The sequence below is a fragment of the Centruroides sculpturatus genome, unplaced genomic scaffold, assembly GCF_000671375.1.
Source record: "Centruroides sculpturatus isolate CEXI.00-Female unplaced genomic scaffold, Cexi_2.0 scaffold310, whole genome shotgun sequence".
NCBI lineage: Eukaryota > Metazoa > Arthropoda > Arachnida > Scorpiones > Buthidae > Centruroides > Centruroides sculpturatus.
In genome coordinates this window covers 355,674-369,098 of record NW_019386000.1, presented here as the reverse complement: position 1 = coordinate 369,098, position 13,425 = coordinate 355,674, and the positions used below count along the sequence as shown (strand labels likewise).

General features: G+C 26.6%; 1 protein-coding gene across 1 annotated transcript in view; it reads left to right on the top strand.

Annotated features, from left to right (window-relative positions):
- Positions 1-13,425, top strand: part of LOC111613028 (guanine nucleotide exchange factor DBS-like) — a 243,031-nt gene that overhangs the window by 190,587 nt on the left and 39,019 nt on the right. The window contains exons 21-23 of the mRNA XM_023354329.1: positions 1,558-1,624; positions 1,705-1,820; positions 9,746-9,815. Of these exons, the coding sequence (XP_023210097.1) occupies positions 1,558-1,624; positions 1,705-1,820; positions 9,746-9,815 (253 nt within the window). The remainder of the gene's footprint in view (positions 1-1,557; positions 1,625-1,704; positions 1,821-9,745; positions 9,816-13,425) is intronic.

Here is a 13,425-nt window from a genome sequence, read left to right as displayed (position 1 = left end):
TTAAAACAAGGTGCTAGATTCATTGATGGTATAGACTTTCAAAATCCAACGCAGTCCCTATTTCATTATTTATTAAACTTAAGTCTTGCAATTCTTTTACCACCTTATTTGGATCATGAGCCACATAATTGTTTTGTTCTAGCTTTTCATAAATGTACTTTTTTAAGTGCTTCTTTAGTATATATGTTGGTGCGTTACATTTTTCCACCACCAGTCTGAGAATAAAATAATTTATGCTTGGCAAAAAATTCATGTGTGTTGTTATAATTAGTTATATTTGCTGAGAAAGAGGTGATATAACACCAGTAATCGTAATTCAGCAAAGAATATAATTTGATTAGCCAAATTTTAAAAGATAACACTATGACAGTTAAATTTAAATAATTTTTGTCATCATATTCTGAATCTACAACTTTCAAATGAAAAATAAAGTTATTAAATAATATCAAACTTTATGATTATAAAGATTACATGAGGAAACCTCAAAAAGGATAAACTAACCACTGTGGTTACTTAGCTGAATTAATCAATGTGCTATTATTTAAAGGTGCTATATATTATTAACTGCATTAATTAATTTACCTGATTAAATTATCTTGTAACACTGTATTCATTATGAATGATGGAAATGAAAATTGAAAAATTTCTAACTTCTAGATGTAAGGCTGAACTTTTACAACTTGATTTAAAATTACTTTATTATATATGTATTTGTGATATAATAATGACTAATAAATTAATGTTAATTTCATGTTTAAAACATATGCAGTTTTATAGCTTTAATAATCATGACAATGATCAAGCTCAGAATTATGCCAATCAGGAATGGACCATCATCTTAGAAATGCAGGGTGGTTAGAATTAAACTGACAGTACTACTAAGATACATGTGAAGCAGGCTCTGCATGAATTGAATGAAACTCTGTATACAAGCAATGCAGATTGTGGAGAAGAGATTTACAAGGGTAAAAAATTACTTGAAATTTTCACCACCAGATGAAAATGTGGCATTGCAAGGATGACAATTATAAGACTATTAAACAAAATTTTATTAGAAGAATAAAATTACATTTTACATATTTACAGTATGTGCTGAATATAGTATCCTTCTCTGTTGACCTCATGCTGTAATCATAAAACTGCATTATCAACTGCTGCACATGACATTTCAGGAGGAATCTAAGAGACATGATGCACTATGTGACCTACAGCTCTGACACGGAGGGCATGTGCCCCTGATACACACAAGCTTTCAAATAACCCCACAGTCGGAAACATGTTTTTGACTGAAAAGCAATGTATTTTCCCAGTACATTATGTCTAAGCACTATTGTAGGTAAAACAATGTATGTTAAGTTCAAGCATAATTAAGAACATTACTGCATTAATATGCATAGGTTATACTACTGTTAACTTTTGTTTTTCACTTTAATATGATTAAAATATTTTAATAGCAATTAAGAAAAATTACAACATAAATATGAAAATAAGATATGATATATATATATATATGATATGATCTAAAAAATATTTAATAATTAAAAATATAATTTTTAGTCATGTAATGACAGAACTGATTGAAACAGAAAAAGCGTATGTTTCAGAACTTACCAGCATTATTCAGGTAGTCAATTTTATAATTTTTGATATAAATTATTATATTTACAAAAACAATAAATATTATATCTTTTCTGATTAAATTAGGGATACAAATATCAAATGGATAGCCCAGCAATGAGAGATCTCGTTCCATCCGCTTTTTATGGTAAAACTGAAGTTCTTTTTGGAAACATAGAAGATCTTTGCCAATTTCATAAAGAGTAAGTTTTTCATAAAATGACAAATGATGCTTCTGAAATTGTTTAATAGAGATTACTTTTACTTTATAAATGATTATTAATGAAAAAATGAATATCATTATTTTATAATTATGGTAATATAAATATTAATATTTTACAATATAAATGTGTGTAATCAGAGACGCCCCTAAGGCCAGGCAACTGGAGCAACCACCCCGGGCCCTGTGCTTAAGAGGCTACAGCATAATAATGTTTTATAATTAAAATGTAACAACTTGTATTTCAATGTAAAACTTAATTTTAAAATTTTAAAGTATAATCATAAGGTATACTGGAAAAATCATGAATCTTGATTTCTTGATACAACTTTGCTACTAATTGATTTTATGATCTACAAAAAGAATAACTGTTTAATGTATAAATTCAAATATATTTGTGTTTGTTAGTGTTCTATTAGTAGTTTTTTTTTTTATAAAAGAATGATTACCTTAAAAAATAATCAAAATAATAATAAAGAAAAAAATAGTTTTTATAATATAAATTGTAAGTTGGCTGTATCTAACCTACAACAAAACTAGGCGCCAAGTCAGTGTAGTTGTAGTTAGCATTGCATAGAACATTTATGCACTTGAGCATATTGTAAGCTTATAAATGTTTCAATTGAACAAATTTATGCTGCTTAATGGTACTAAATAGAATTAATTTCAACATTTGATGCAAGAACAGCAGAACATAGGCTATAAGACGTATCAAAGATAAAGAAACAAACAATCATTATTTAGGTTGGAAAATTCAAAATGAGATAATTAATCTGTTGGCAAACAAAGTTAAAAATGAAATAATAAAAAAAAAGTAAATATTATGCAGTACAGTTAGACTGTACTACTGATAAAAGTCGTATTGAACAATTGATTCTCATTGTTCGAATTGTAGAAATGCCTGACGAACAAGAACAAAATGAAGTTGAAATTAATAATTATTTTATTGGTTTTTCTCCTATGCCAAAAAGTGCAGGGTTTGATTTATCAGAGGAATTATGTAACAACTTAAAACTTTAAATATTTCTTTGAACGATTGCTGTGGATAAGCTTATGACAATGGGGCTAATATGGTAAGCAAGAGAAAAGGCGTGCAAGCAAGGATTTTGGAAAAAAATCCAACAGCATTTTTTGTGCCATGTTCTGTGCCCAATTTAAATTTATTAATAGGTGATATGGCTTCCTTGGTTTCTATGGCTGTGTCATTTTTTGGAACACTCAAGACTGTATACACTATTTTCCTCATCTGCTCATAGGTGGGCTATTTTAATGAAACATTTAACAAATTCAACTCTAAAACAGATACAAGTTGGAAATGCTGAATAAATTCTGTGAAGACAGTTAGATTTGATTTAGACAAAATTATAACAGCATTAGAAGAATTAAATGACGTGACAGAGGATTCTAGTGTAAAAAGTGAAACAGATTCCTTGAGAAATATGCACGACTCTTCCAAATCTGGCCATTAGTTTAAGAATATTATTAACAATTCTGATTTCAACAGCATCAGCAGAATGAAGTTTTTCTAAATTAAAACTAATTAAAAATTATTTACAGACAACAATGTCACAAGAATGATTAACAAATCTGACACTTTTATCTATTGAGGACAAAATATGTGAAAAATTAAATTGCAATGATTTAATAAAAGATTTTGCTGAAATAAAAGCCCGCAAAATTGATATTTCCTAAAATACTGCGAAAGATTCATTTAAAAAATTAAGATAAAAATAAAATAAATAAAAACAAACATACTTTGTACAATCTTAAAAAATATTTTTTTTACACTTTATTCTTGCAATTTTGTTTAAATAAATCTTTGAAAGTTAATGTTAATTATTTTACTTATTAATTTTTTTTTTTTACTAATACTTAGTTTATTTTTAGAAAGGACTCTGCAATTTCAGATTTGCCCTGGGCTCCACAAAAGCTAGGGGCAGCCCATTGTGTAATAATATAAAAATATAAATTACACTATGGGCAACACAGATGATAAATGTATGACTGACATATTCAATGTCATGATATAAAATGGGTTAGCAATGTGGCACCTGTGATGCATTTTAGATGCACCTCTAGGACCATAGTCATGCATGCAAACACAAATGTATATATATTTGTGTACTGTACTACTATTACAGTAAACTACTACAGTAGAGTGTCATTTATCCGAAGGTCGGTTATGCGAAGGAATTCCAGTCGACAAATTTAAATTTTCACCAGTGCTGTGGCGCTGTAATCTTTGGCTATGTCTTCGGCTACTCAAATATTTTACGTTTTTGATACTAAATTAACTTCTGAAGTATAATTTTTTATTGTTTTTATATTTTTTAATATATTTATTTTGTTNAAAAAAAAAAAAAAAAAAAAAAAAAAAAAAAAAAAAAAAAAAAAAAAAAAAAAAAAAAAAAAAAAAAAAAAAAAAAAAAAAAAAAAAAAAAAAAAAAAAAAAAAAAAAAAAAAAAAAAAAAAAAAAAAAAAAAAAAAAAAAAAAAAAAAAAAAAAAAAAAAAAAAAAAAAAAAAAAAAAAAAAAAAAAAAAAAAAAAAAAAAAAAAAAAAAAAAAAAAAAAAAAAAAAAAAAAAAAAAAAAAAAAAAAAAAAAAAAAAAAAAAAAAAAAAAAAAAAAAAAAAAAAAAAAAAAAAAAAAAAAAAAAAAAAAAAAAAAAAAAAAAAAAAAAAAAAAAAAAAAAAAAAAAAAAAAAAAAAAAAAAAAAAAAAAAAAAAAAAAAAAAAAAAAAAAAAAAAAAAAAAAAAAAAAAAAAAAAAAAAAAAAAAAAAAAAAAAAAAAAAAAAAAAAAAAAAAAAAAAAAAAAAAAAAAAAAAAAAAAAAAAAAAAAAAAAAAAAAAAAAAAAAAAAAAAAAAAAAAAAAAAAAAAAAAAAAAAAAAAAAAAAAAAAAAAAAAAAAAAAAAAAAAAAAAAAAAAAAAAAAAAAAAAAAAAAAAAAAAAAAAAAAAAAAAAAAAAAAAAAAAAAAAAAAAAAAAAAAAAAAAAAAAAAAAAAAAAAAAAAAAAAAAAAAAAAAAAAAAAAAAAAAAAAAAAAAAAAAAAAAAAAAAAAAAAAAAAAAAAAAAAAAAAAAAAAAAAAAAAAAAAAAAAAAAAAAAAAAAAAAAAAAAAAAAAAAAAAAAAAAAAAAAAAAAAAAAAAAAAAAAAAAAAAAAAAAAAAAAAAAAAAAAAAAAAAAAAAAAAAAAAAAAAAAAAAAAAAAAAAAAAAAAAAAAAAAAAAAAAAAAAAAAAAAAAAAAAAAAAAAAAAAAAAAAAAAAAAAAAAAAAAAAAAAAAAAAAAAAAAAAAAAAAAAAAAAAAAAAAAAAAAAAAAAAAAAAAAAAAAAAAAAAAAAAAAAAAAAAAAAAAAAAAAAAAAAAAAAAAAAAAAAAAAAAAAAAAAAAAAAAAAAAAAAAAAAAAAAAAAAAAAAAAAAAAAAAAAAAAAAAAAAAAAAAAAAAAAAAAAAAAAAAAAAAAAAAAAAAAAAAAAAAAAAAAAAAAAAAAAAAAAAAAAAAAAAAAAAAAAAAAAAAAAAAAAAAAAAAAAAAAAAAAAAAAAAAAAAAAAAAAAAAAAAAAAAAAAAAAAAAAAAAAAAAAAAAAAAAAAAAAAAAAAAAAAAAAAAAAAAAAAAAAAAAAAAAAAAAAAAAAAAAAAAAAAAAAAAAAAAAAAAAAAAAAAAAAAAAAAAAAAAAAAAAAAAAAAAAAAAAAAAAAAAAAAAAAAAAAAAAAAAAAAAAAAAAAAAAAAAAAAAAAAAAAAAAAAAAAAAAAAAAAAAAAAAAAAAAAAAAAAAAAAAAAAAAAAAAAAAAAAAAAAAAAAAAAAAAAAAAAAAAAAAAAAAAAAAAAAAAAAAAAAAAAAAAAAAAAAAAAAAAAAAAAAAAAAAAAGAATGCAATATTTTAACGATGAAAAATCTAACATCAAAGAACGGAATTCCCGAACAGTACTAACTTAAACTTGTATTATTCTGGCTTTACTTAAGCCTTTGAATTTCAAAGATAATAAATAAAATGTATATTTAAAAATAGGACTTATTTATATCAAGTTTATCAACGAAATACTACATGTGAAAAAAGTACCAGGCAAAAAAAACAAGAAATAAAAAATTACAAGTGCTAAATACTAAATATGACTAAAATTGTTTCACTTAATTAATAAGTAATAAGATTTTGCTTGCTTTCTTTCCTTCTCCACCATGCGAGATCTTGTTGTTACACAGCAAACACACAGCCAGTTTATTATGTTCACTACAAATCCCATAATATTCTTAAATAGGCGATTTTTTGTTAAATGGTGCCATTTCGTAAAGCTTTTGATGAACAAACAGTGATATTTTTTAGTAATAAGAACTATTAGTAACACAATGTGATGTAACAATGAACAAATAATGCGTGTCGTGACATGATCTACTCTCAAATGAAACAAATGCACCTGCAGCGTCGCTACCGCACCCATTGCAATGAGACAGGTCATAACCTGTCACCCCGTGAAATGTACACATATTTTCCCGAACATTCAGCCACCGAATATTCAGCACTTCAGCCGAGAGCGTAGCCGAGTATTTGGTATTTGGCAAAATCACTATTCATGGCATCTCTATTATATACCATCAAGAGTTACTGTATATACATGAAAATACAAGCTTATTATAAATACAGTACTTAAAATAATGTCAAAGTTTTGAGTTTTTTAAAATTTTATTATATTTTTTAAATCACTTTGTAAATTTATAAAAGTTTTAAAAATCTAAATATTAAAATTGTTTTATCATCTGAAAGTTAATTCATTTTAATTTTTAGAATAGTAAACCAAACAAAATTGGTAAATGTTGATCAATTTCAATAAATTTTATTAAAGATGTTTGGTTTCTTAAACTATATACAGTATTTTCATGCATTTAACCTGCAAGTTATCTGTGTTTAAAAAGCAGTTTGAAAATGTGAAGGGTATACATGGGGGTGAGTTATGCAAAGGTTTTATTTTTGTTCTATCAGTTTTCTACAGGTTATATACTAGTGATTCCATGAATATTTAGCTACTATTTGGCCTACTATTTTTTTAATATTCAGTATTCAGCCGAATGTTGTGTACTGTTCGGCCGAATACCGAATATCAAATCATGAAAAAAAAAAAAACGCACATTTTACTCAAAAATGTATTTATTTTAATCATAAATTATTACATTTAATACTTAAAATCTATCAGTGGTAAGTTGTGATGAATGAAAATAGTTTTTTCAGCATTTGTTGATAGCAAACGATTGTGCTTTTCCTCAAACTGCTTCTGAAAATAGTTTCTCACTATATACATTACTGCCAGGAGACGATAGATAAATCATAAATCTTAGCGAATTCTGTCAGGCTTGGATACTGTTTTGCGTTTGCTGACCACTACTTGTAAAGGTCTGCCATCCAATCTAGGTGAACAGTTTTTATATAAAAATCAATCTCATTTGCAATAGCACTTTTCTTCTTCACATCCTCATCATTTTGCACATTTTCTGTAGGGACTTCCTCAAAACAGTTCCAGAAACTGTTGTGTATTTCAACGGTTTTATCATTTTCATTGATATTTTTTTTCTTACAAAGTGGAGAAGAATCATCATTGGTACTAGTAGACTCATAACAACTAATTTTCAGAGCTTCTAAAAGAATTTTTTGTTTTGCTCTTTGCATTTGAACTAATCCCAGGAAACTGGTTTTGAAACATGGGTCGAGAAAAGTGGCAACCAGATATTTGTCATCTCATCAAAGTTGAACCATGTTTCAAGCTCAACTTGTAGCGAAGACCTCATTCTCAATAAATTTGGTGTTCTATCTGCAGTCTCTTCCTTCCCCAGGTATTTCAACAATGTGACAACATGTGGAATCACTTCAGAGATGCAGGAAATACCTGAGCTGATTGTTTCGTAATCTCTTTGAACGGTTTGAGGAGTTTGATATGGTGTTATATTGTTTAAAGACTCGTGATCAGTTATGTTCAAAGAAACAGCTCTCTTTTGTTCTAATAATTGCTCCATTAAATAATATGTAGAATTCCAGTGTGTGCTTACATCTTGTACTGATTGGTGGTTTGGCAAGTTAAGTTCTTGGCAAATGCATTTCAGCTTTTCTTGTGTTATACCAGAGTGGTTAAAATGGGTAACAATTCGTCTCACAGCAACTACCATCTGTGTTATTTCTGTTTGAGACTGGCGATTCCTCAACAGCTCATTGCAGTGAATGAATAAAACAATTGGCAGAATTATATTCTGCATCTTGTACATCTTTTATCATATTGGCTCCACTGTCATGGACAAGTAAAGGGATCTTGCTATGAGGAATATTCCATCTTTCTGCAATAGCATTGAGTTCTTTTGCGATATTGATACCAGTGTGTGAGCCAGCAAATGGCTTCATCGCTAAAACGCCATGTTCAAGAATAAACTCTGGAGATATCCAATGTGCAGTGAAACTCAAGAAACTGGTTATTGTGCTGACATGTCTACATATCAGATGTCACTGATACTGCTATTGCTTGCGAAATACTAGCTTCAATTTTAGAGCAAATTCTATTATATATATCAGGAATAATTTTCTCGGTTATGTAAGTGCAACCAGGTATTTTGTATTGAGGTATTGCCTTTTCCGTATGCCTTCACCAATTAAATAATGATATTTTATTGATTTCGGATCATTAATTTCCATAACAATTTCCTTTCAGTTGTTTCCTTCAGAGTTAACTGTTTCTTTTCTGACGTACCTGGTACTGCCGGTATCTTGGAATTGGTAGAAGTAAGAGTACCATCATTTTTGCTGCCACTTGCCGAGGGAGCAATAGTTAATGTAGCATATTGCTCAGCATGTTTGCTTTTAAGGTGGTTTTTCAAAGAAGTTGTAGCTATAAACAAAAAAAAAAAAAAAAAAGAATGCAATATTTTAACGATGAAAAATCTAACATCAAAGAACGGAATTCCCGAACAGTACTAACTTAAACTTGTATTATTCTGGCTTTACTTAAGCCTTTGAATTTCAAAGATAATAAATAAAATGTATATTTAAAAATAGGACTTATTTATATCAAGTTTATCAACGAAATACTACATGTGAAAAAAGTACCAGGCAAAAAAAACAAGAAATAAAAAATTACAAGTGCTAAATACTAAATATGACTAAAATTGTTTCACTTAATTAATAAGTAATAAGATTTTGCTTGCTTTCTTTCCTTCTCCACCATGCGAGATCTTGTTGTTACACAGCAAACACACAGCCAGTTTATTATGTTCACTACAAATCCCATAATATTCTTAAATAGGCGATTTTTTGTTAAATGGTGCCATTTCGTAAAGCTTTTGATGAACAAACAGTGATATTTTTTAGTAATAAGAACTATTAGTAACACAATGTGATGTAACAATGAACAAATAATGCGTGTCGTGACATGATCTACTCTCAAATGAAACAAATGCACCTGCAGCGTTGCTACCGCACCCATTGCAATGAGACAGGTCATAACCTGTCACCCCGTGAAATGTACACATATTTTCCCGAACATTCAGCCACCGAATATTCAGCACTTCAGCCGAGAGCGTAGCCGAGTATTTGGTATTTGGCAAAATCACTATTCATGGCATCTCTATTATATACCATCAAGAGTTACTGTATATACATGAAAATACAAGCTTATTATAAATACAGTACTTAAAATAATGTCAAAGTTTTGAGTTTTTTAAAATTTTATTATATTTCAATTTCATATAAAAGTAGCCGAAACTGTTTTTATAGCACTATAATAACTAAAACAAAACCTATTAAATTTTCAACAGAGAGCTACAGATGCTTTTATTCAAATTTTCCATTTCAAATGTTATAGAAGCTACTATTACAGTATAACTATTATAAGTAGTAAATATTCTCATTCAATATATTGATTTGTTTTTTTTTACAGTGTCTTCCTACGAGATTTACAACAATACAGTAACACTCCTGAATTGGTTGGAGGATGCTTTGTTCAAAGGGTAAACAAGATAACTTTTACAAAATATTTTTATGAGTTCTCTGTAAATTTCAGTTTTTTTTTTTTTTTATAATAAGTGGCTAACTTAACTTCAAATAACAACTTAAATAACTCCATAAATCATTTTATCTTACAAAACGCTTAAAACAATTTTGTTTTAATGTTATAATTGACAATAGAATTGAAGTTGCTTCAAATATATTTTAAAATTTAAAAACCTTACTTGAACAATGTTCAAATGTTGATTTATAGCATTTGAAAATACAGAAAATTTTATTTCATATACATTTGTAGAATAACAACATAGTTATATATGTTGCTAAAAAAGTTTTGATATTTAATAATTTTATTGAAATTAACCTATATTATATTTTAATAACATCTTAATTTTCTAAAATTCAGAAATATGTATAGTTGGCATAATGAAAGATTGCATTTAGTCAATACCAACTATGATTATTTTAGGGAAGATATGATGCTGGGATGTTATAGTTTTGTGGTAATTTTGCTACATGTGTGAGTACTTAAGCTGACTCTTTATAGCCTGTAACAAAAGTGAACCTTTTGTTGCCTAGGGATAATTGGAAAAGTAGGGGAGGACTGGAGAGGTGATCTACATATTTAACAGTCAGTCATATTCATTTTTATTTCAATTACTTGCTTCTGGAGAGTTTTGGGATTTTTTCCAAAATAATAAGTGCTTCCATCAAAAAAGGAAAACCTTTAAATTGCTAGGATCACAAAATAGTGCATAGATTTATGGATGAACAACAAAAATATTTGTTGCTTCTTAATGATTTTATATTGATGATTAGACTGGAGAACCAGTTGTTGAATAGTGTATAGTAGTGAACTAGTGTATAGATATGTTTGGATTTTGCATGCAGTTTAATATTTTATCTAATTTTTGCCTTAATTAAAAACAGCCTGAATCTATAACTTATGAGCTTAAATAATGATCAATTTTTTTTTTAATTCTTTATAATCATGTTTAAATATATTGCTACATTATTAAACAATTACATGACTAAACTGACTTTACATTTCATCACAAATTACACAGTCCTTTTTTTCAAGATAAACATACTGTATATAATAGAAAATATAAAAGTGTATGTTTTCCATTTAATTAAATTTTTACCACACTTCTCAAATTTCCTGAATATTACTTTATGAAGTGAATTTTACCAGTAAAATTTTCATTCAAAATCGTAACATCTTGAACTCTGGTTTTGACCTGCAGCATTTTACCATCTGCTCTTTTCTCATCTCATTTCCTTATGCATGATCTATGAAAAAAATTATTCCTTTGTTTATTAACATTTTTAGCTCTGAAAATTTCTTTTTTCTATGTACCTGCAGACTAAATTGTTTTTACCCTCAGGCTGCAAGAGAAACTTGTATAGAAAAACCAAACAACTTTTCCTTGGGCAATTTTGGCCGATTTTATGTTTAAATAGTTAAGCAACAGTTAATTCACCTCAAATAAAAGGGTCATTTCTGTAAGTGAAGATTGTTTATTTGTTTGTCAGTGGTGATTGCGAAATGGCAGATTTGTGAAGATAAAAGTTTTTTGTATTCTTCAATAATTTTGTTAGAGTTTGAGAGAAAAAGAGATAGGTTTGACAACTTTAGTTTAAGTTGTCAGCTTGGTTTCCAAGTGTAGGTGAATGTATCATAACCAATGACAAAATTAAACTGTCTATTTAATGTTGGAATAATACTAATTGAACCTATCCTTTGCAGCACTCATGTAGTCCCAAAAAGGACTTTGAATGATAACATAGAGTTGAAGAGAAAACTATATGAAGGATTTAAAATTTGAACTTCTTAGTCTTGAATTGGAGTGGTATATTCATCTCAGTCTGAATTGTCATTTGCAGAATCTTTATCAGAGGAACTGTCATCAACCAAATTGATAAGTATCCTTCTTTCTGACGACAACTCCAATATCTGAGCCAGAATGCTGTTGTTTCCTAAAATTTTTTGTGTATTTTCATTGTGCTTCAGACACAATCTTTCCAATTTTTTGTTATGACTTGCAAAATAGCTTGTTACCATAAAGTTTTGACACCTTGTTCTGTAAAGTGGGGACACAGAGTGGTCCTTATCACTGTGTGTCCCCACTGTTTAGCCAGTTCATCAATAATGAATTTCTTTTTGCCACAATTTGACTTTTTCAGAAGTTCAAGTTTCAGAAAGCCATTGTCACATTCTACATCATGACTTCAAAGCCACTTGATGATCTCTGATTTCCTGTTTTGGCTGATGGGTTTCTTTTTGATTTGAACAGTGGTAACAAACATTGTCCTTCACAATAATTTAATTTTTAGGCATATTTGGGTTTTTAAGAAGCTGTTCTACAAACCAACATTGAAAATTTTGTAAAGATATTCTTCAAGTTTTGTTTAGATGTGAAAATCAAATCAGTATAAATCTGTCTTCTGTGCCTGCATGAATGACAATTAGTCTTTTTTCTTTGGACACAGGGACAGAAATACCCAAAAGGTCATCAACAGCTATGTCCATTTATGATTTTGACTGCATATGACTCATCAAAATCCATGTTTCATCAAGCCAGACAACAGGATGAAGCATTCTCTGATTCTGCATTCATTTTTATCAAATAATTGCAATTTCTTCACTGAGAAACAATATGCAGAGTTTCACACAGAAATTTTCTACCATTTAGTCTATTCTACCTAAACCTAGCTTCAGCAAGACCCACCAAAAGGAACTTTCTTGATTAAAACAAATTTTGACCATACCAATAATTTTGGGTCAGTTCAAATCCTTTTTTAATATTCCAACTAGAGACAAATGGTTAACAATTTAAAAAACTGACGACATGATACTAAAAAATACATAGGGGCCATCCATAAATTACGTAAAGTATTTTGGGGTGGGTGGGGGTCAAGGATTTCTTACAATTCTTACTCAGGGGTAGGGAGTAATAGATCTTGTTTTACATAATATTCTTATTTTTATTTTTTGATCTCATTGAGTGGTGGCGTTTTGAATTTGGCTTCAATTAAGAACACTCATCTCGTGTGACGTGATAGAATAATAATGCTAACATATTCATGCTCTACATATTTTTTGTCATGGGAGAAAGGCTGTGTGGTGGTTTCTCTCTCTTGTTTTTTTTTATTAGAATAAGTGCACCACTCTATGGGTGTATAACACTAAGAATACATAAACCAAACTACATGATACAAGCTAAACATAAAATTAGTATTCAGCATTTAGTGAAAACTAAAATGTAAAATTAGAAATTATAAATAGTCTTTTCTTCCATATTTTTTTGAACATAATTGTAAAAAGCATCAAACAGAGGTTTCTGAACAAGCTTATCGAGTGGACATAGCTACCTGAAACCAAGCGTAAAAATTTCTAATTTCAGAATAAGTCTATCTTGATCATAAATTGGATAATGATAGATCATATGTCGATGGTGTCTAGGTTTCCTGTAGAGAAAAAGCAAGAAGCAGTTTCTGCCCGGTTATACATCGCCAGGTAGCTTCTAAAACTATCATTCTCAGTAAGTAGTTGAGCAGTAGCAAGAGTTAAATCTTTAGTGATGAGAACCTACATTCAACACTAAGAAAATA